Source organism: Stegodyphus dumicola, chromosome 9 (assembly GCF_044657685.1).
Source record: "Stegodyphus dumicola isolate Sdum_Otavi_A_Nest chromosome 9, ASM4465768v1".
In the NCBI taxonomy this organism is placed as follows: Eukaryota; Metazoa; Arthropoda; class Arachnida; order Araneae; family Eresidae; genus Stegodyphus; species Stegodyphus dumicola.
This window is the reverse complement of record NC_140776.1, coordinates 93,356,021-93,381,481: the sequence shown is the minus strand read 5'-3', so window position 1 is coordinate 93,381,481 and position 25,461 is coordinate 93,356,021. Positions and strand designations below refer to the sequence as shown.

Here is a 25,461-nt window from a genome sequence, read left to right as displayed (position 1 = left end):
CGCGTAAAATTTAACTGCTCTCGTTTAGTGAAATTATTTTAACTTTGTGTTACAAGTAAATTTTGGCATTAGCTGCATCCATCAAATGTACTTTAAAGCTTCAGCTAATTTTAACTAGCCTCTTCATTCCAATCTTATATTTATATACCTTTGGTGCAGCCGATTGCAACCAAAATACGAGGTGCACATCTATATCTATAGCAATCCATATGCAAAATTTTAAAGTTCTGAGGCTACTCGTTTTTGAGTTATGCGAGATACGTACATACGTACGTACGCACAAACGCCACGAAAATTTCTCTTCAGAATTCATTTTAAATCAGTTTTATAATTTTTTGGGGAGAAATGAGTCCCTTATTCTCATGGACCTTATAAGAAATAGACTAACCCAAACGGGTTTTCTCCCTTGTCTGAGGCGTTACCGGCTGTCACCTTCATCACATCCGGAGGAGTAGGGACGACTTCCAGAAATTTACATTGATTGCCTATTGCAGCGAGTGTAATTGTCAAGAAAAAGCTGGTTGTAGTGCCTTATTTCACAAATTAGAATTTCTACATGTTTTTATTTTTGAAATTGAGATTGATTTTTAAAAATGTAGCATATTTATCGAGCATAATTAACATTCCAAATAATTATAAAGCTATTGCATGCTTTCAGGACTGGATATTTTTTTAGCTTTTCCTATGCTGTAAGGAAATTTGTAACTACTTCTTTTAGAAATAAATATTTTAGATCTGAACTAATAGAAAATTTCAAACAAGCAATTTTCTCTTGCAATTTTTATGCTTTTTATTGGTGTAAATAAGTAAAAAATATTAAAATATTTTAAAACGAATTTTTGAAAGTTTTGTTTAAAATTCTAAATTGTGCTGCTTTTTTAAAATTATAGATGAGCATTATAGCACAATTTCTATAAGGGAATTTTATTTCAATTATATTTCATAATACATCATAGTAATAAACACTTTTGACTCCTTAATAATTTTTATACATTTTATTCTAATATTAAAATTGAATTTAACCGTAATAATTAATTTTGCTTGTATTTTATAATGATTATTTTTTTAACTTATTTTTAGTTCTGCATAAGATTTATTTATTTATTGTTAATTTAATTTATTAGCCCATGCATGAATACATGTATGTTTCTCGCACTGTGACAAAAACGACAGTATCTAGAGCCATCGAATTTTGAATATTGTAATTCTCCACCCGAACATAGGCATCTGGACGGCCGAATTTCGAATTTGTTTTAATCTATTTCACATTTTGTAAAATTTTAACGAATTTTTGATTAACAAACTCAGCGAGTTCAGAGCGAGCACTGTACGGATATGCTGTTTTCAAATGTATGTGGTTTACGGGCGAAGAACATGATATTCAATAAATATAGGTAACACACAAAACTTTAAAAAAAGAGTGCTTCTAGATTTTATTTTATCTTTTTTTTTTTTTTTTCCTTCATTACGCTCAGAAAATTTTATGTTCCGAATTTTATGAATTATTAAAATAACTAATCCACTTAATGTTAATAACTTAATGATCATATAATCAAAAAAATATGATCGTTTTGTAATGTTATAGTTTGGAAAATCACTGCCTGAAAATGCTCATTAAATTTTAAAAAAATTATCGGATCTTGTTTAATTTTACCTTATTTATTTCAAAGCATCGCGGACTCATTAATTTTACTTTATCTCATTTAATTTCACTTTATTTTTAAGCAAAATTAAGCTCATAAATTTTGTGCTTAGAGTTTTTAGTGTTTTACCAAAGTAAAAATGTTTGTACAAGAATTACGCGTGAAAAAAATGCGCGAAATGCAGTAAAAAGTGCTTTAATGAGATATATTAAATCCTATTTGGAAAAAACTGTGGCTTTCATAATCTTATCACTATACAACGTATCACATTTAATAATTAAAAAAGAGTTATGTGATACAAAAGCCATAGGTTTCAGTGTTAAAGTAAACCAGATCGTCCCTACTCTTTCTTGCCGACATGTCGGTGACGCGCGCCCCGCCCACTGGGTTAGTCTATCTCTTATAAGGTCCATGTTTATTCTGTCCTTACGTACAGATGTGAAGCAAATAAACATCGTTAAATTGCATTCGATAGCGGTCAAAATGGATATTTTCGTTGAAATACGATGCCTGAAGTTTTTCGCGATTACAATACTTACTTTTTACTTCGTACAAGGAAGTAATAATAATAATTAACTAATTAATTACTACCAATACTAACTTCAGGGAACTTCATGATGCCTGTAATTTTTATTACTGATAACGCAAGATGTGCTGTGCGTTTTTGAAATTACATTCCAAGTTGTAAATGAGAAGAAATAAGCAAGCATTGATTTTTTGGAAACTGATGCCAAGGAAAAAATATCCGAATTAGTTTTAACAGAATCAACGTTTTGAAGCAACTAAAATACAATACTATTGACTTTCATCATTCGTTTCACCATCCAGCTTATATATAAAACACTATGGTTGAAATGTGATTCTTGAGATAAGCAAATCGATACCTCTGCTATAGACCACGAACCTCTGCTATAGACTGTGCTTTAGACAATGCAAGGGGTTAATCTTTTACAAAAACTGTTTTCGAAAATGTAACTCATGTAGAAGACGTCTTCGAGGAATTACAAACTATAGCTAATGTTTCAGATATCAGCGAGGGAAGTTATGAAGATTCATTTTTTTAGAATATTTGTCAATTCAAAACAATACTGAGACAACGTGTATAAAAACTGATTATGAAAAAGTTAAAAAGGACTACAGAAACTGAAAAAATGATATTGAAAAAAGAGATGACATGCCATTATCAATCGAATTTAGCAAAACACTGCTAATTTTAAGAAAAATGCTTGAACTGCACGGTGCTGATCAAGAAAGCTGAAAAACTTGAAATATATGAAACAAATACAGATAGAACATTTTTTGAAAAGAAAAATTTCCATAATAAATGTAATTATAAAAATATTTTTAAAAAAAATTTTGAATTGAAAAGTGAATTTCAAAATTGCGTATATAGTTTAATTTTAGTATTAATTTTTAATTCTTATTTAAGGCTTAATTAGAGAATTAATTATGAGTTGTCATTTTACTTGAAAATTTTATCACAGTTTACAATACACAAATCGGCGTCTATAAATATGTTTGAAAGGAAGATATTTGTATAACTGGTGGACAGTCGTCGAAGATCTACTATAAACACGCTGGAACAATCAGCGACACAGCCTTCAGGCTATCAGGCTATCATGGTGAAGACAGCTTCACTGCAAAGCACCAGAGTACAGCTCACGACTCTGCTCGATCGTTCTTGGAACTCCAAGTACTCTCGAGACTCACAACGCTACAACTCGCGATGCACTCGACGACAAAGAACACTGCTCCCGACTCTTCGGTTCAGTCGTTCCCGGAGCTCAGCACGCTCCCTCGACGATGCACTAACCAAAGAATCTCTAAATGGAGATTCTCTATTCTTCCTTACAGATTCTTTGCACTAACCGCGATACACTACCAGACTCTTTCGGTGAACTCGACGACTCACTTGGCACTCGCTGCCCGGCTGTCAACTCGATTTCGCACTCTCCATACTAACTCTCCGCGTACCAGCACGATTTATATAGCTTTTAGTTGGTGTTCGAGAACATTCTGGGCTAAACCGGTAAGAATTCGTTCCAGAAGGTTCTCCATCAGTCCATGGGCGATTTCTCGCAAAATGTGGCAACCCTGACTTCCTTGTTATTTTATGGCAACCCTTGCTTTGCGGGGAAGCTATCTCACCGCGCCGGTATATTTCGTAACAATACGTTTAAATAAGTTTCTCTATTTCGAAGCTTATTAACTATCTTTTGGTGTAATTAACATTGCGGCACAAGCACAATTTTTTTCACCATGCAAGAAATAAGAATAACAAAATTTTTAATTACATTTACTGTCACGTGAACAAAAATTTATCCTTTTTGGATTCAGAGAAAATCAAAATCACTCACAATATACACAATTAGTTCATATTTAAATAATGTGGGGAAAAAAGGCATAAGACACCGAATATTCGATTTTACGACTCCATTTGATTCGATTTTTTTAATTATTATTATTATTAACGTCGAAGACTAGCGGTCGAACGGTAAAGCCGCTGAACGATAATACTTCTACCGGATTTTGAAACCAGGTTTGGACGGGCTGGTTATGTGAATGCTTTTCGTGGTTTACTTTGTGTGTAACGTGAGCCAGTTTTCCTTAAAAAGAAGGGGTGCGATATCTTATCGGATACCATTCTGTTCGTCGCGATAATCAGAAAAAAGAAAAAAAAAAAAAAAAAAAAAAAATGCATATGCAAATTAAATTAAATGAGCAAGAGACATCCCTGGAAATCCCTCAATGCCTTGTTTTATATTTAAAAAAAAAAAAAAAAATCTTCCAGTTTAAGAAAATTTATGCAGTTACAAAAAACCAGACTAAAAAGAAAGTGCAATATATATATTAGGTACACGTACAGAAATAAGAAAGTAAGAAAAAAATTCGTTCCAAGCGAGAAATAATTTCGCTATAGCTACAAATTTAATTCAATGCATGTCTTCTCTCACTTCATTACAAGTGCAAATTCTCGCGAAATACAGCAATTTCTGTATCCTCCCCTAATAACCTTCCCTTCCTATCACCCTCCCTATTTCTCATCCCCAAGACCATACTCTAACTGAATTACGCGTATTTTTATGTTCCGTGGCCACAAAGAACATTCGTATGTTTGGGTCCCATATGCATGCAGTCCTTTTCCCCTTTCAACACAATATAAGTACTTTTTCGACGTAAAGGTGATGTTATTTTTAGATTTTTGCAAAGGATGACATTATGAAGAGACTGGCAACGGGACAGGTGGCCTTCACTATATCTCCTCTAAGGAAGGGGGTTCAAATCTACTTAGATCTTACAACAAAAATGTAAAATAAATTTAGGAAAAATAATTATCCCTCGAATTGAAAAAGTCATCTTCACTGACTTCTAAATATACAGAAGAAAAAGATCTGCCATGCTTTATTACACACCTGTCATTAATTTAAAATGGATGTAAGAAATGTTTCTTACTGCATAATTCTGTTAAAATTTTTTATAAAAATCTCCTGTGAATTGTGAATTATAACTGCTTTTGATTCAGTTTCCTGAATTTCACTCTGATTACTAAAAAATACACATTATAGTTTGCTATTAAGTAGTGCCCACAAATAATATGATTATAAGTGCTAAATAATATGCCAAATAATATGATTATAACGAATTATAACTGCTTTTGATTCCGTTTCCTTAAGCTCATTCTGATTACTAAAAATACACAATATAGCTACAAACTACAAACTACAAAACAACAAAGCTACAAACTTTCTGCGCATGCGTCGCTTTGACGTATGCGCATAGGCGTTTTCGCGTGCGCGTAAGACCTTCACGGCTGCGAATATGCGTGTGCGCATGCGCGTTTAAGCTAAGCTTTACGATATAAGCTAAGCTAAAATTATCTAATTCAGTTAATGTTGCAGATTGCGTTGTTCCTTAATATTCGAATTAGATCCGGCTTATTATTTTTTGCAGACTGTTAGAGCAATTTTATAAAAGTAAGCTTGAACTTTCGATTATGTCAAATAGAATTTCCGATATATATTTACTAATATGTAAAGGATCTACAAATCGAAAGTATAGTATATTCGAAGTCCATTAAACAAAAAGTGGAATTGCTGCAAAAAATGGATAAAGGCATATCCTTTGTTTTTCTAACCATTCCGAAATCTGTTTATCAATTTCACGCTGCTCTGCGGCGGAGGGGGGAAACGCTGCAGCCCGCTATGAATTGGAAGTTGATCTGTTAGCACTATCCTTATCTTCAGGGCAGATGTTTTTATTTTATTTGGCTTATAATTCCTTACTAAATGTAGTATTTCATCTCGATGTACTGCGTCTTTGATATGATTTAAATCAAGTTCCTCGTCATTATAATTCGCTTCTGATAGTGAAGAAAGTGACACAGAGCGAGGTTATTGATAACGAAAAAATTTCGATTGACAAATTAGTCGGTATTCTCGACACAGCAATTATAGGACTTGAACAGTGGCGCTTTGTATTTAAACAAGAAATTATGTCTGTTTAATGGAATTAAAGAGAAAGTATTATCACATAAAACGAAGCAACTTAAACAACTTACATTAAAAGAAATGTTTAATAAAGTAAACAAATAAATATTAAGCTTTTTCTTTTTGTACATTTTGATACCCTTTAGATCATAATTGTTCTTTATTTCATAAATTACGGTTTCATATTTTTAATTTTAGAATTTCTGCATGTCATCTTACCAGATTTAAGCTGATGATCTATAATCCGGAAAAATCGATAATCCGGAATCGCTGAAGTACCGACGAGTCCGGATTAACGACTGTAACTAAATTAGATAGTTAGATAACCTTAGACATTATGGATTTACATGGCCACTATTAAATTTTACATATTTTTTAACAATATTTGTTAAAAAAAAACTCTATTAAAACCACAATCTTATAAAATTTCACAGTTTAAAATACATGTAATTTATGATATTTATTCTTAAACAATGTTAAAATAATTACACGTTAAAAGCTACAAAACATTTATGTTTCATACCAACAACACTCAGCAAAATATTTATGCTTCTTTTTAATTTGAAGCCTTTCCAGACATTTTGGCTAACTTATATTGATTTCCCATCTTTTCTAACAATTAGAAATTTGTCTCAATACGCAAACCAGTGTTCTAACTAGTTTCTGCATGCCTAACTTGTCAACCTCCTCACAATGTACACTGCGCAATAAAAAAGGGGGGGACAGTTCTATATCTCCCGTTCTATAATGGGCTAGCTCACAAAATTCAGCTTGCTTTTCCCTGTATCGAATGCATGACTTGGGATATGTATTGGATTTATATACAGCATTGTTTTAATACAGGTATTTTGACACAAAATCGGACTTTTTCTGAAAAGACATGACCCTTTTTTTCCATATTTTGATTCTACGACTCAAATTATGCCAAACTGCCAGGTTTTGTAAAAATCGCATTGGTAGTTTTTCAAAAATTAGCTCTGTAACAGAACTATTTAACTGTAACCGAACTATTTTATTGAATGCCATCTAGATATAATAGAACTATTTAACTGTAACCAAACTATTTTAATGAATGCCATCTAGTAGTGAAGAGGAAAAATCTTCAGACAACCTCCAGCCACAATGATGTTAGCTGGCTATGTATTTAGATGCCTCAGTAATTTGAATGTTTCACATGTTTAATTTTTATTTATATTTTGTTTGTTCTCGTTCCTGTGTACTCTGTCAATAAATACTTTTAGAGCTAGCCAGCGTTAGTGTTTATTTAGGAACAGTTACATCACAGCTCTCAAAAGTTTAGCTCCTGAATGTTAATTGAATTTGATATATCTTTTTTTTTTATTAAACTTACTTGATTCATTCTTTCGTATTTTGAAATTTAGGTTCATTCCAAATAAAATTCACCTATTTTTTATGATTTAGTTTTAAAATTTGTATAAATTTTTTGAATAAAATTTTGAATTATAACATATAAAAGGTTTGCCATCATCTTAAAGTAGTATTTCTAAGCATACCTGCAAAACACATAGTTTGTTGTCCAAAATTTCCTAAGATATACGTGAATTTACGTTTTCGGGTGTTTTGAAATTTGACATTTTTATTATAAGCAATAATAATGAAAATGTGGTTAGTCGTTAAAATTATTTACTTTGTTAAAATTATTTAAAAGTATGAGCGATGACATTTTTCCGCTCATGGACAATGAAGAAAAAGGAAAGGAAAATAGATTGCTATAAATTAAGAAGTTCGCTAAGTGAATTATTCTTGGTGTAAACTGGAAAAAATTCGCCAAACAGATTGCTATAAATTAAGAAGTTCGCTAAGTGAATTATTCTTGGTGTAAACTGGAAAAAATTCGCCAAGATAAATTTTAATTTTCTCCATAAATTTATTACCAAAAATTACAATATTTAATATCTAGACATAATTTGAGTTGTAGAATCGAAATATGTAAAAAAAATTGGCATGTTATTTCAGAAAAAGTCAGATTTTTTTTCAAAAGGCCTATGTTAGAAAAATGCTATACATAAATCTAATATATATCCTAAATTGTGCTTTCGAGACATGAAAAACACAAGCTGAATTTCGTCAATCAGAATAGATATTGAACTATCAATCAGATATAGTTCAGCTATAGAATTTATTATATAGATATTTGTGTGTGTGTGCACAGCGTACCCCTATGAGGATTTACTCTTGATCTGGTGAAAGTTAAATAGTCCAAAACCCCCGACGGATGTGAAGCAAATTATTGCTACATCTGAAAGTAACTACAAAGTTCTAATAAGCCTCTTATTTAAAATGAACTTAGAACATAAAGGCATGTTCTTATGCTACCAAAATCAATTACAGCTCATGGTGATGTAATCAAACAAGAATAGTCAAATTCAAACTAAAAAGGTGGACTAAATTTCAAAGACTGTACAATTTAATTTTAATTTAAGCTGGCTCAGTAACTCTTTCGTCATAGCAAATTCAAATGTCAGCAGCTATAATGCAAAGACGAATAATTACAAATAATCAGAGCTGGCAGGAACTAATGCAGCAAGCAAGCAGAGGTCAGAAACACACTCTGTCTTACACTCCAAAAACATCAGTTTAAAAACTGTCTAAGTCATTTGCATTCTGGTGAGGAAATAGAAATTGGAAATTATAGTAATGGATGAAATTATAAACAACTGTGTAATTTACATTACTATAACTGCACCATATCTTTGAATATTAATTTTCTTTCTTTTTATGTATTCAGTTTCTTTCTTCAACATGTTTCCTTTTCATTTTACATTTTTTTGGATTTAATTAATGATTTGTGTTATTCTAAAAAACCTAAATGCATTTAGAATGTATAGAAAAGCTGGTAATTTTATTTCTTTAGTAATATGAATATTCAGAAGAAACATGAAATATATATGGTAAGGCCGATTTCAGAACTGGTGTGGAAGAATTTTTAGAATTTAATGACACACCAAGCAACAAAATCTAGAAATGGAAAAACTTTTAAAATTTAGAGCAGGCATTGGAAGCAGAATTTAGAAAGGCACTAGGCAGCAGAATTTAGGATCCACAGAAATTGCAGCAGGTGGGAAAATGCATAGTGCCAGCCCTGTGTATGATGCATGCATGAAGACATATTAAATGAATCTTTTAAATTGTCAGTTTTCAATTTCTAAAAATAAAAAAAATTCTTTTTTATAATGCCTGTCCATATAAGAATAGAAGCATTTTTGATATTTTCCATGATTGTATCTAGTGAAAAGTAGAGAATATAAAGGGAAGATAAACAAACATGTTAAGAAAAAGACTATCAGAAGTAAAACATTAAAATATTATAATTTCATTCTTCTTCCAGAGGTTCTCCAAAAAGTAAGAAATTCATCACAAACTTTCTGTAAAATACATCCATTATGTGTTCATACCATGGAGACATTCTTCATTTTGTCACATTTTTCTGGAATCTTCTATATTAGTGGGCCTATAAATCTTGCCTTCAAATCCTTCTAAACTTTCCAAGCTGTAATGTCTAAAATCCTAAAGAAAAATTACCACTACCAATTCTGTAACAGCAAAAAACCAGAAATATTTTGGGGAAAAAATAAAAAAACCAGCGGGAAAAAGTGTAAAATAAATTTCATAGAAAAAAACTGATGCACATTCTGAAACAACTACTCTCACCATGAAAAAAATTAAAAAGAATGCATTTTTTACATAGCTATTTTGCTTTTGCAAAGAACTATTTCTTAAAATTTTCTTTATAACACTATACACCTTGTTTATTTTTCAGATTCAAAATATTGTATAATAAGTGACCAAAATGGAACTTTATAATATGACAGCGAAAAAAATGTTTTATTTTAATTTTTTAACACAATCTCAATATATTACCATTATTTTAATGATATTTATGAATGTTACAATGTTGAAAAAAACATAGTTGAAAAATTCCCAAATCTCGGAATTAAAAATTTTCTATAAAAACTGATCTTAAAATCGCCAAAATGTTGATAAGTCGCCAAATTTAGAATCATTTAATAAAAGAATTCAGATCCCCAAAATCAAAAAGTTATTTAAGAGCCTCTTCATTAGAAAAAAATGAAATTTGAAATGCTTATGTTTCACGTCTTGCTCAGAAACTCGAGTAAACTCCAATTTAGTGTATACAAGACACAATTAATAATGTAATTGATAATGTTCACTAAGGGAATATAATTCAATTGATCATGTTCACAGAATAGAATGCCACTACAAAGACAAGATACACTTAAATATCTATGATTTATCCTGGATAAGAAGATAACCTGGGTTCCGTACTTGATATAAGTTAGAGAAAGGACAAATAAAGTTGTCAACATATAACGAAACTTCTGGGATTCTAAAGGAATTCCACCGCAGAGGAATAGAAAGAAATGATTCCATATGGTTATCTAGTCTGGATGACAGACACAACAAGAATAAGACTAAAACTTTGCCAAATACAGAGAACAGCCTTACTCAAAATAACCACTGCATACACCACCATTTCAATGGCAGCCCTTCAAGTTTTAGTAGGCACAATCCCTTTTAACCTCAAAGCTTAGCATGAGAAGCTGGCTTACTACCTTCTTCATTATAAAGAACACGTGATCTTCAAGGGAGAAAATTTGCTAAGTAGCGAATGCATAGAAATAGGATTCAGGATGCACCTCAGTCGCCCAGCTCAAGCTTGCCCTATCAAATGGAGTAAAAAACCACCCACAGGATCTAACTACAAAATTTATACAGGCGGCCCGAAGATGGAAAAATGTGTAGAAATAGCCTTTGTAGGGCAGAAAGACAAAAATGAGATTCACGCAGAGGTCTTTGGATTAAAGAATCATGTGACCATCTTCCAGGCAGATCAATGGTTTTAAGAAAGGCACTGAGTCGATACAGGAAACGTTCTGAGTGCAAACTTCTTCACAGAAAGTATAAGTGTTTTACAAGCCTTAAACAAAAGAGGCTTGGGGGCACACAGAAGCACAGGATAATGAAAAGGTGGACTCACTGAATAAAGAAGGATCTACAAAGCCAGAAATAGACATCCATCTTCCCATTTTGGAGGAGACAGCAAAGCACAAGATTAGGAACCTGGTCCTAGCAGAATGATAAGGCAGATGGCAAAAGGAGGATACAGACCATTTCACCTTCCAGATCTTTCTGATAATCAGCATCAAAAAGTTCAAAGTTAACCATCTCTTCATCAAAGCCTATACAGATCACATGCATTTCGCAGTGTACTATGTCTGCTTTCTTCAGAAACACGTAATTTGTGCATGCGACAAAGAAGGCAGCAACAAAGGGGCTCAACACTTCATCATATACAGTCCACACATGCAGTATCTCAGGAGAAACCACTTTCCCTCAGATCACAGGAGCTTCAGTCTTTCCTCACTCTACAGCAACTACAACAGCCACAGGAGCATAATAGCAATCCTCATTTACATAGTCAAACACAACCTCACCGACAATGTGTATGCTTAAAATGTAACAGGCGCATAGCCTGGCAAAAAACAGTTGTATGCTGCATCCTACCAGATTTGTTCACTAAAACTTGTAAATATTGTAAATAGCACCTAACATAAGGTAAATCTATACTGATATTTCTTTATATTTCTTATATTTAAATAAAGGACAGAGATCCACAAAAAACGATTTGTTGGTTTCCCAACAAATCTTTTAGTCACAGAAAAAGAAAAGAGAAAAGAATGCTAGTGCAATGACTGGGATGATATCTCAGCTTTGTAATGCCCTTATCTAAGTGGCAGAACAAGCGAAGAATAAAACAACTTACTAAGATGGCTTACTTTGAATATTTCAACAAGGGTGTTTTTAAAAATATTTCATTGAGGTCTTAATTGAAGTCTCAATTGAGGCCAAATTAAATGTATATATTTATTTTGAGGTCACATGTAGTAGTTCTGGATCAGGTGTGGGGTTATCATTGAGAGATTATCACAAACTGAAAATTAAACATCTGCAAGGTCTCCCTTTTCAGCCTGGTTTAGATATCTAATTAATATTAGACTTACAAATGTATATTACATATTTCAGAAAATTGTACATTCTTTATTGTATATGTATGATTAAGATTAGGTCTTAGTATTATGTTCTTTATATGATTATTTACTGGCCTCAATATAAGTTCTTGTTGTGTTACCTTGGTACTTAACCCAGCATTGCGGGGGGGGGGGGAGGAAAAAAAAAAGATATTAATGTTAATATTTATTAATTAGTGTTTACTTTTGAGAACTTGCTGTGGTAAAAGGTACGAGGATTTGGAGTTCTGAACCACCACTCCCCTCGGGGAGATAAAGGGTTTCAACATACGCACACCTCTGACACACAGGTGCTTAATGAGAAGAACTTCCTGTTTTGTTCAGAACCAAAGCGTCAGTTAGAACTTTGAGGAAAGGTGTTGCGGAAATCCCCTGGTGCAGTTTACGGACATATTCCAGTATTTCCGACAAAACATTTAACAAAACGAAAGAGAGGGCCTTTTGTGAGAGCTTTTTATGTAGTGAAAGACTCGGAAGAAGACACAGTCCATACTCAGAAGAAGACATGGCTGCATGCAGCGGCCATTGTGTGAATTATGGCTGTAATGGTTGATAATGTTATTTATTAGTATTCAAGAAATTTTTATTAAGTTTTTTAAATAAATATTTAAAAGACAACAGTTCTTTTCTTTCACTCAACACGGGTGTTCAAACATTACAGCTTTATTAAAATGGTGGCAGCGGTACAGATGAAAAAATCCATGCAGAGATCACAGATCATCAGGTTCTGAATTTCCACAAAAAGTTACGAACATCAGTTCGAAAAAGTGAATACAGTATTCAGTAGGCAAGTGTGATTATCAAATCTAGAAAAAGGTTACAGATGAGAGTCCGGTTAAAGTGATTACAGCTCTTCAAAGCATGTGGATTTGCAAATCCATGGGAAAAGTTACAAATGCCAGATTTTCGATCTACTGAATTTCGGCTGTGTCTAGATATCATCAGCAATTTTTATAATTTATGCAATCACCTTTGTACCCAAGAAAATTTGCAGTGAAGTGTGTGGGACAGTCATTGTCCGAAGATCATCAGATTATTGTGAATTTGCGGTGTAGTGATAAACGTGATATTGCTGTCTGAATCACCAGCATATATATATTGGTGGCGAACTGTTGATGTGTGTGATAAGTGACAAAAGAGTTAAATATCACCAGTATTCCACCAATGCACCAAGTGTCTACAAATCCAGGCAGGTAAGTACCTTGGATTTTTTATACTGAGGCAGTGTAGTAGTTTAATTTAAGTATTTCTGTAAATTAACTGTTCAGTCGACACTGTTTTCTGTAAAACTTAAAGAAAGGTGTTGTTTGGTTTAGTTTTATATTAAGAAGAATAAAATTAAGTTTGAATCTGTGTTCATAGATAGTTAATATCTAAAAGGTTACACGTTGTGCTGTTTTAAGCTCATAAAATTGAATGTTTTAAATGTTAATATTTTCAGTAAGGTGTAAAATTTTATTTTACGAACCGAACATTTCTTCTTGGTTCTCTGTTGAACTGGTAAAAAGGGAAAGCTAAAAACCCCACTGTCTTATTTTAACTGTGTGTGTGAAACCAATATTTAATTATGGGGGAAGTTATCAACAACAGTACGAACAAAAACCCTCAGGCGAAAATTCTCCACGTGTTATCGGAAGAAGTATCGTTTTGTCTCAAACAAAAGGGATGGAGAAAACCAATTTCACTCTGCCTGAAACTGAGATAAATGAAATGTCACTGCTTACAATAGACAAGACACAGTTAGCTGATCTACAAAACAAAAGTGACGCTGTAAAACCATCCTTTAGTCTTGTTAGATGATCAAAGTAACTCTTTGGGAAATGTTCACAAATTAGAAATTTCTTTTTCGGGTCGGCACAAATAAGAACTGTAGATATGCCAAATGATGTTTCGTACAAACCAGACTCGGTAGGTTTGCAAATGCCTAAGAATTCCATACGAAAATTGCCCAAGACACCGAGTAGTGTAAATTTACTAAGAAAAGTAAAAGAATCCTCAATTCATCATTTATCTATGTTAGTGCTTGATACTGAAGGGTCAAAAAGGGAGTAAATATAGCTACTTCATGAATGATGTAAATCCAACTTGTAATAAAGCAGTTTTTTCTGATGGTAATACCAAATTAAATATATATGTTTATTTTGAGGTCACATGTAGTAGTTCTAGATCAGGTGTGGGGTTATCATTGAGAGATTATCACAAACTGAAAATTAAACATACGCACACCTCTGACACACAGGTGCTTAATGAGAAGAACTTCCTGTTTTGTTCAGAAACTAAGCGTCAGTTAGAACTTTCAGGAAAGATGTTGTGGAAATCCCCTGGTGCGGTTTCCGGACATAAGGGACTTAGTAATTACCCCATTCCAGTATTTTCGACAAGACATTTAACAAAACAAAAGAGAGAGCCTTTTGTGTGAGCTTTTTATGTAGTGTAAGACTGGGAAGAAGACGCAATCCAGCGTCGTGGCTGCATCCAGCGGCCATTGTGTGAATGTTGGCTGTAATGATTGATTATGTTATTTATTAGTAATCAAGAAATTTTTCTAAAGTCTTAAATAAATATCTAAAAGACAACTATTTTTTCTTTCACCCAAATGGGTGTTCAGACATTACAAGATCAACAACTTTACTTTTTTGCATGCCATTAATTTATAGATAATCTGATATTTGTTATCAAAAGTTGAAAAATGCCTTTTTAGATTACCCTTTTTAATAATGTCTGCAGAGGCATTGCGTATTTTTATCATTGTAAAAGTTCATTCTACCATTCTTCATAAGAATTATATAAGCATTCATCTCAAATTGGGGGGAAGGAAGTTACTGCTAGTTTTAATGAGTACTGAAATGCAAAAGAATACAAGTAAAATATTTTAATTTAAAACATACAAAGAAGATACTTACATTTTTGCACAGCAGCAGTGTTAAGAAAAATTAACACTTTTTCTAAAACTCTTATATAATATTATCACCATGACGAATACTAAATGCTAAAAAGGGAACACAGAAATGTCACTTTACGTACACCAACAATTAATAGGATCCAGGAATGCCCAAGGACCGCACTAAGTGTAATGTTGGACAGTCAGCGATTGATAAGTGACATAACACGCCACACTGACAATTCCAATGGCTAAAGTGGAAGGCAAATTGTCAACATCAACGATGATGGTAAAGGAAGCATTTGTTTCTAAAAATCACAATTACATTGCATTTGCCTGTTGGATTCATCTCCTGTTACTATGATCGATTGTTCACCATTCCAGCTATAAGCTATTAGGTGCATTCCTATTCCAGATAACTAATTTCTTTTTCCAAGCAGCTTATATTTCTACATAAACAATATAAAAATAACTTACCACTTTTATCTGCAGCAGAAGGAAGTAAAGCACCAGCTGTCCTAACTTCATCAAATTTTGTTAACAGTAGCTGCAATCTAAAAAGAAAGGAAAAAAATAACTGAATTCCTTTGGATAAAAAACAGTACCATCAGACATGAATAAATCCAAATTTGTTTAATTTAAAAAAGTAAGGAAAGCCAAATCTTAATTAAATACAACAGAATATGTAACTATTATCTGCCAAAATGAAACAAACCCTTTGTGGAGGACTTTCTAAGGAAGCTAAGGTTCTCAAATATGCATTTATGCAGCATGTACTACACTGCAGAAAAGAACTGGACAGAATAAAACGATTATTGCATTTATTTTATATTTATAATATTATATCTGTAGTTTATTCATATACACTGGTGTGCAAAAATTAAGGACGAAGTCGAAAAATTAGCATATCAGCCGAACGAAAAGGCAGAGCGGACAGAAAGACCAATCAGGAGATTAAGTAAGGTGATGCACGGTAGCACATGCGCAGATATGCAGGTAGACGTAATGGGGGAGTGTCGGAGTAGTATAAAGCATGTTGTCGGTGTAAGATCAGTATTTCTGGCAAAGAGATTGCACGCCGTATAGCAGTTAAAATCATACAGAGTTGCTGCCTCAGCGAGAAATGGCGAATAATCAATCTATTAGACGACATCTGGATGCTTTTACCCGAGGTCGAATCATTGGGAATTTGGAGGAAGGCCGCAGTGTGACAAGTGTGGCTGCAGAGTTCGGAATTGCTCACAGCATCGTTTCACGACTTTGGAGACAATTTCAAACTACAGGAACAGCTATCCGGGGGTTTAGCAGTGGTCATCCACGAGGAACCACACCCGCAGATGAACGGTATATTGCCTTACAAGCCAGAAGAAACAGGCGGCAGACAGCGGGAGAAATCGCTAGACACACAACACAGGCGACTGGACAACTGATATCACGTTTTACCGTGGCCAGAAGACTGCACTGTGGTGGTCTGTTTGCACGATGCCCTGTACCTCTAACGCCTGCCCATCGGAGAAGGTGTTCTCTGTGGTGCCGGGAACACCGGAATTGGAGAGACAATGAATGGGGACGAATACTCTTTACAGATAAGAGCAGATTCAGTCTGAGTAGCGATTCTCATCGCATACTCATCTGGAGAGACCAGGGAAGCCGCAATCATCTCTCGAACATCATTGAAAGGGACAGGTATGAGGTGGCGGTGTTCTTGTTTGGGGAGGCATCATGCTTGGTAGTCATACAGACCTTCACATCTTCGACGCAGGTTCAGTCAACGGGACCCGTTGTAGTAACAAGATTCTTCTTCCATATGCATAGACTCCAACCTTCAGCAAACCTTGTCAGTAGTCAACGCGCGAACGACATTTTTACAACTTTGAAAATGTGCGCGTAGCGTATGTTGTAATTAACCATTCATTAATTTTAAATTAATAATTAATTGTAATGAATTTTATTACATTTAAAATCCATATACATATAAAACTGAATAATTAAAAATATACCTTGTAAATTATATGCACATTTAATTAGAAATTTTCTTTTAACTCCTCAAGCATTCACTAATAAAAAGTACTTCAAATCACTACTAATCATAGAAAAAATCAGAAGCTATAAATCATATCTTTATTCTGGATATGATTTCTACAGGGAAATAAAATTTAAATAACCAAGAATGATACATATAAGTATTAAACAAAATACGCATAATTTATGAATGCAAAGATTTATATGTAGCATGCTTAGCAAGCTTAAGTTCTGATTTTGAGAATGTTTTTTTATAACACAGTTCTTCATTTGCCTGCATATTTATTTTTTCAATCAAAACTGCTTCAAGAGTTTTAAGACCTAAATTTGGTCAAAATTCCGTCTGATTTTTTTTAACAATAGGAAAAATTCTTTCGCAAGCTGCATTTGAATGAGGTATTATTAAGACAGCAAGCATTACAGAAGGCAATACTTTGTATTTAATACACCCATTCATATTTTTTAATTTGGCAATTTCTCCCCATGCTATATCAATACGCAAATCTACAATTTCTTTCAAATCATCTACTTGATACATGGAAAATTCAATTTCTACTTGATTAAGACATTTTTCATCAATAATGGATGGAAAAGTATTCATCAAGTAAAGAACAGATGAAAATGAGACTTCAGTTCTCAAGTTGATGTCAGCAACTTCAGCATGTTTTAGAAATGGATCACTCAGTGGAAATTTATCAATTATATATGAACATGCAGTTACAAAAAAAGCTCGCACAGAATTGAAAAATGATTTCACTTCACTTTCATTCAACTTGGCATTTTTTAAATATAGTCTTGTTTCCGCACCAATCACTAAATTTTCATTTTCTTTTTGTTTACTATACTTCTGAAATGGAATAGACGTTAGAGTAACATCTTCATTTTCTTTAGAAATTACTGATGGTTTTACGAATCTAACAAATAAATTCATTAAAAGTTCAAAAAGTTCTCTTCTCAATTTATGTATATAAGGAGGTTGTTGTTGCAAATTATTATTTACTGTTATAAACAAAGGAAAAGTATTTTTCAAAAATAACAAGTACAATTTGGTGGTCGGTGACTGTAAAATTTTTTTAATGTTTTGCAATCTCTTTCCTTCATTCTCACTGTTATCTGGTTTATCTCCAAAAAAATTTATCACAGCATCCCACTGTTCCAAAATCCTTGTTATAGATTCTAAAAGAGACAACCATCTCATACTGCAATATTTCAAAATTTTATGAGATTTTGCATTCTGTCCCAAAATTTGTTGAGCAACTTTGAAGCTATGCTTCCGTTTCGAACTTTTCTCCAAGTAAAAATATATATCTATTATCAACATTTCAATTTCTGAGCCAATTAATTTTTCAGTAGCTTTTTTTGCAGCTATATGCAAGAGGTGGCACGGACAACCTCGGGTGATTATACTTGGTTGATGCATTTTGATAAATGATGCTACACCTTTAAACTTTCCAATCATATTACTAGCATTATCTGAAGAAAATGATAAGCAATTTTTCCATTCTAAACCTTTGTTTTTAAAGTTTTCATTTATACAATTAAAAATACCTTCTCCTGTATTATTCGTGTATTCTAAAATAGAAATCAATGAAGTAATTATCACTCCCTTTTCTTTACTGCAGTATGTTATAACCAATGGGTACAGTTTGTTATCATTGTTATCATTACTTCCATCAGTACTTAGAGAAAATGATGCACTGCACACTGATTTTATAATATCAGCAACAGTATTTTCTGCAAGCGTTTTCACAATAGCAGCAGTTTTGGTATGACCGCAGCTAAATTTTTTTGCTATGGCAGAATCCGGAAACATTGCTTTGAAAAGCTCTTTGGAATGATCCGAAACAGAAAGCGGTAGATTATGTTCAATTAAAAAATGAACAAAATAGCATTCGGCTTTTATAGGATCTGGTTCATCATCTTTTATTAAGAAATTTGTTATTTCTTTAGATTTTACTGTGCCAAGTTCTATATGCTTTTGAGAAAACACATGCCGTTTACAGTCATCTTTTCCGCCATGAGCAACTGAGAAGTCTTTGTTGCATACACTGCAGTGTGCGTGATTCACAGAAATTTCGGACGCTTTAATGCATGGAAATTCTGAAGAATATGAATCTTTAAACTTCTGCTTTGATAATTTTGGCTTCTTCGTTCGAGGCAGCATTATGATTAAAAATCTTTCACCTGATTCAGAGTTCACAAGACACACACTAAGCTCTCGCCGTAAACTACACAATGCAGCCGAATGCAGCCTAAACACGCATCAGCGAGGAACCTGGGAGACAGACAATTGGGTGGAACTATTGATAAGTCGTTAACGGTTGGAGTTACTGATCTACGATTGGCTAATTCTTCAAAACTAGGAACGCACTCAACACGTGATATATGATAACACGAGTATTCAGCCAATCATCGGATGAATTAGTTGGTTCCGTTTTGCGTACTGGTTCTCCTGCTCTTGTTTCTGTAAAATCCGTAGTTTTTTCCATACTTTTCGTAGCTCGTAGTTTTTCATGAATTTCCGTAGAAACTACGGAGAATCCGTAGTAGTTGGAGTGTATGCATATGTGCGTCTTTTTAGAGGCGCGCTATGGGTCCGCAGTTCCTTTTCATGGACGACAATGCACCATGTCATTGCACAGTAGCTGCCGAACAGCTCTTAGAGAGTGAGGATATTGAACGTATGGATTGGCCGGCAAGATCTCTGGATCTCAATCCCATCGAGTATGTATGGGATTTTCTAGGCAGACGCTTGGCAGCTCGTACCTTACCACCAGTAACGATTCCGGAGCTTCGATTGGCGCTGCAAGACGAATGGGCAGCAATGCCTCAACAACTCATTGACACCCTCATTCTCAGCATGGGCAGACGCTGTGAAACCTGCCTAGCAGTCAGGGGAGATAATATCCCCTATTAAAGATTGGATGTTTCTTGCTGGACACCCATCACAGGGATGTTTCGGCCTTCAGTCGCATTGCGCTCCATGCTACTTTTTCAATAAAGCTTCTTTTTATCAATCTGATTTCTCTTTTAGTAAGTGTTGCTTACATTAATCATGTCCTTACGTTTTGGGGATCTTACGGTATTAAATGTGTTGATTTGGAAATCTTTTGTACAAAGTTATATTGAAAAAACCGTCTCGTCCTTAATTTTTGCACACCAGTGTATAGCACTATTATATTATTTCTATAATTCCAATATGTGCATAATTTAATTAGCCTTACAATCTTTTTTGACATCATGGATATTTAGTATGATATGCACTTTTATGAGACTGAGTAATTTATAAATATGTACTTAAAGTCAACTACAAAAAAAAAAGGGCAATTACAGTATACCTCCCTCCTTTTTGGAAGGGGTAGCAAACAGTGAAATATAAGTGAATTCTCTTGTTTTATTCCTTAGTTTTGAATTTTAATTCCAGTTTAATTATTTACAAATTCCAATTAATAATTTCCACAATAGTACACATATTTGCTATCAAAATTTCACTTCACATTTCATAGGAGATAATTTCCATGTATTTAAAGAGCTGATTTTAGCTAAATTTATATAACTATTAAAAAAATTCCATTTGTTGCAATGATATTTACATCACTAAAGAATATAAGAAAATAAAACAGTTTACATTATATGCAAAAAAAATATCAAGTAACAGAAAATTTCATGACTGGATAAAGGCACTCATGCCACTCAAACAAAAACAAGTTATAAGTTAACACAAAATCAGCTATAAGTTATAGAAAAATTGCTAACTTTACAGGAAATTGCATTTTAACTATGCTGGCAAGACAGATTAAATATTTTCTAGATATACAACCAACTAAACCATAGTGCACCACTGCTATTTATACAATTAATGGCTCTAGGTGGATTTGCTGCTCTGATATATTCCTGCAAGAAGTTATACCAACAATATTGCAATTAAGAAAAGCAGTCAATCACAAAGCTCAAATTTTCCAATCAACTTTACTTTAGCACCCTTACAGGACAATAATAACTCATTCTACACAAAAAGAACTTTATTGCAGAATTGTCAAAAATACAAAATTACAATAGAAGTATAACTATTGGACCAACTGCAATTAAAGTTCGACTACTTGGAAAGCTTGTGAAATGCCAGATACATGAAAATTCCAAATATTAGAGCATTTAATAATGCAATTTACAGTAAAATAGTAAAATAATAGTAAAACATTTCTGGCTAAAATTATGAAATCAATCATTTTATTTATTATAAAACTGAATGCAACATTTTGAAAAAAAATATGCATTCTAGAACAAAAAAATGCATTTCGTAAACTTAAACAATTATGAAATCTCATGACTAAAACAGATGGTCAATATGTTGCCAAAACTCTGCCAATCATTCCACCAGAAGGTTAAAGAAACAGATCGTTCTCCTTAACCAGGTAATCTATAGATACAAGTTATGGATAGAGAACGTAAAAAGCTTAAATTATTTATCCCAATTTTTCATGTTACATCACCACTGTTTATCTGCTTTCAAATAAAGTCACAATCATGATGTCAGAATCAAGTAATTTTGAAAATACTTCATTGCATACTGTTCCATGGAAGACGGGTCCCAAATTTTATTTTTTATTTATTTATTTTGTTTCCCAAACGTGAGGTAAAAACAGATAAATAACAGTTACTATATATCATTTTTTATAAAATGTAAAGCAGCTTACTAAGACTTAATCAGATTTCTCTAAATTTATGGTGAATATCTTATGACTGTGTTGCGATGACACACTTATCCATTACTGGCACCAAATCACACTACATGGCAACAGTGTCCTTTGAGTCTCTCATTTACTCGATCTTTCAGGGAGACAAGCAGGTTTATAAATTTCTAAAATATTCCAGTTATTAAAGCTTTTCATTTATTGAATGCCAGATAGAGAGATTTACATCTGTTACAGTCACATATGTTTCCTGGATTAATTACAATGGTGGAATTCGCTTTGCAGTAATAAAAAATGACATACAACAAACAGTTCAACGCATACACACAGAAAAAGAAAAAAAAAAAAAAACTCACATGGACTTGACTTCCTTGTATGGCCTATTAAATTATGCACATTCAGATAATTTAACTAGTTTATTATAAAAAATTTTAATTTCTTGAACTATGTTTTAATTGTAACTTTAAAAAAATGCATATACACTCAATGCTAAAAAAATAAGCAACAAATGCTAAAAGAAAAGGCAGAAGTATAAAAAGAGGAATTAAATCATATTGTTTACTTATGATGAACAGGTTGCATAGTTGAATGCAAATAGGCAACCAAAATTAACATAAAACGCAATACCACAGTCTCACTGCTACACCTTAAAGTGGGGCATGCCAGAATTAGGCTTCAGTTTGCAAGCAGCGGTAGTTCCGTATAATCTGAGATAACCAATGCATAAAGCATGAGCCAAAGACACCATCTGCATGATGAAATGCATTGGAAAGCTGTCAGCATTTTGCAAGCTGGTGCAAGACAATCCACTGTTGAGAGAGCTGAATGTCCATCATGGTGGCATCAGTACGCTGTGGAATCATTACAAAAGGGACCAAAACATCTGCAGAAGACATGGGTCTGGATGCTAGAGGATCACCACAATGGCAGATAATCTCTTCCTGTTGCTGTGTGCAAGACACTGTAGATCAATAACAGCACAACAACTGCTGTCGCATCTCTCTGGTATTGCAGGACGGGACCATATCCCGCCAAACGTGTCACATCGACTGCATAAAGGTGGACTGTATGCCCGACAACCTGTGGTTTGTGTTCCTTTGTCCCCATTATATGTCACAGCATGGTTGAATTGAACCAGTAAACACTGCAGTTGGACGCCAGAGCAGTATGGCCATGTACTTTTCATCGATGAATCTCGATTCAATATTTAGACGATTCCTAAAGGGGAAATTACATGGCGAGAACAAGGGACATGCTATCAGGTACCAAACATGGTCAAAACAGATCATTACAGAGGAGGAGGCTTACTTGTATGGACTGGTATAGCAATAAACAGCTGCACTGACCTCTACGTGATTCCTGGTGATTCTGTCACAGCCATCCGATTTTGCAATAAGATTCTATAGCTCTTGCATGTTGCTTTATCACTGCAATGGGTATCAACGCAATATTTATGGAAGATAACACCATTCACATAGAGCTAGAGTGGTGCAGAGTTATCTAAAGAGTGAAACCATTCCACATCTGCCATGGTCTACTAAATCACCAGAGACTGAATTCCATACAGCATATATGGGACAATGAATAGCAGGTTGCAGTGTACCACCCGGACCTCTCCATGAGCTCCAACATACATAATTACAAAAATGAATGCTACTGCCACAATAAGTGATTAATGACACTATTGTTAGCTTGCCTCGCTGTTATCAAACATGCATTTCAGCTAAACAGCATCATACCTATTATTAGCATGATGTTTCCATTGTATAATCTTCCAACTCATTTGGTCTTTCACGATGTGATTGCCATAACAGATGTGTTTTTCTATGTCTTTACTTTATTGGAAATTTGCATTCCTTTGCTTAAATTTGTATGTCTTTGCTTTATTGTTTGCTATGTGGTCTAATATGCCACACAAACCTCTTGGATCAATCGCAAATCCATTAAATAGTTTTTGCTTTATTCCATGTTTTAATTGTGTTGCTTATTTTTTTAGCAGCAGTGTATTCTAATACATGTACTTTTTGATAAGCGCAGTTGCAAAAAATTAGAATTTTTATTCATGAATTTCACTAATATATACATTATGTCACAAATGCTCTTCCTGGCATTTATTGTCACAACCAAGTTCAAGTATATGTATTGTCATAGACATATACATACACTTGAAATTAGAAAAATGTTTTTAAATAACACAAATATTCATGTTTTGGCATTTTTAAATTTAAAAAAATCAATTTTGTGAAAAATATAAAATCTAACTTATTTGCATTCTCTCCAAAAGAAAATATAAAATTTTGACTTTCATGCAAAAAAATCTGATGTGGACACTACAATTTCCTTGTATGGCCTATTAAATTACACATATTTTATTGCTGCACTTCATTTAAAGTTATTTCCTTGAATTAATAAATCAATGTCTCAAGTTCTCAAGTGCTCTCAAGGCAAGTTAAAAGACACATCAAAAACAGCAAATTTTGAAATTAAATATCTCAGTCTATTTTGTTGTCAATAGTCGAACTTCTTGTCCCCTCCCCCCAGTAATGAGTATTAAAACTTTACTAAATAAGTGTAAGCATAGAAAATGACACACTGCATTTAAAATTAAATTTCATTCTTTGTCCAAAAAAATTTTTTTTTTTTTTTTTTTTTTTTAATTTGGCTTTGGTTAAAATTGGTTAAAAAAAATTGGTTAGAGAATTTAGTGAATTAAGATTTAATGTAAAGGCATGAAACTGTGAATATTATTTAAAATTTCTGAAAAGATTTGAGTTTTAGGACACTGCTGTTGCCACATTAACTCAAATTAAGAAACTAATTGGTTAGATTCAGTACAATGCTGAAGTCTGTTTTACATTGTCCCCTAACTTTTCAAAAGTTTCATGTGATAACTAGTATCGGGATCGATAAAGTTATGGTTAATGCAGAAATGTTCAAATCTAGATCTTCACATTTCCATCTGGCACTTCTTTCAAATTTCGAACTTCATTTTATGTTTTTCATGCACTTTCTTCCAGAGTGAACGATTCCTCGTTCCTGAAGAAATTATATTGAAGATGTTTCATCATTAGGTAAGTCCCAATTTTCAAATCCATGTTAAATACAAGAATAACAATAACAAAAGTGACTGTTAAATCTTTAGAATTTGTATTCTCGTTCACCAACTTTGAAATGAATTTTTTTAGTTCTTTAAAATGTAAATATTGTAATAATTTTAAAAGTAAAGATTGACGACTTCATATAAATCAATCTCTTGGCGAGTTTAGTAGAACACTTGGCCACAATTCTAGTTCCGATAACAGAACAGTATCAATAAATTAAGGCAAATCAAAGTTGTTTTTATTTCCCTTTAATGTCATTCAGTTATATTCTTTTGTGATTGACTAATGAGTAACATATTTTAATTGATAATTTTATTGCATTTGGTATGTAAAGTTGTTTCACGTAAGTATTCGCCGACATACATTAAGACAGCCGTACATGAAAATGAAAGTCTATATGTAGTAGATAAATTTAATTATCTTAATTAAGTCAATTCTTACTTCCGATGCAGAAACTACAATATATGAGTTAACATTAACAGCAAAAAATTATGAGAAGGCTTTGAAAATATTAAAAGATCACTTCAGCCACAAGGAATTAATAATAGATTCACATATGAATAAT

General features: G+C 33.1%; 1 protein-coding gene across 2 annotated transcripts in view; it reads right to left on the bottom strand.

The window, feature by feature from the left end:
* Positions 1–25,461, bottom strand: part of chb (CLIP-associating protein) — a 358,527-nt gene that overhangs the window by 270,450 nt on the left and 62,616 nt on the right. For both annotated transcript variants that reach the window (XM_085823772.1, XM_085823773.1), the window contains exon 9: positions 15,560–15,636. In XM_085823772.1, the coding sequence (XP_085679898.1) occupies positions 15,560–15,636 (77 nt within the window). The remainder of the gene's footprint in view (positions 1–15,559; positions 15,637–25,461) is intronic.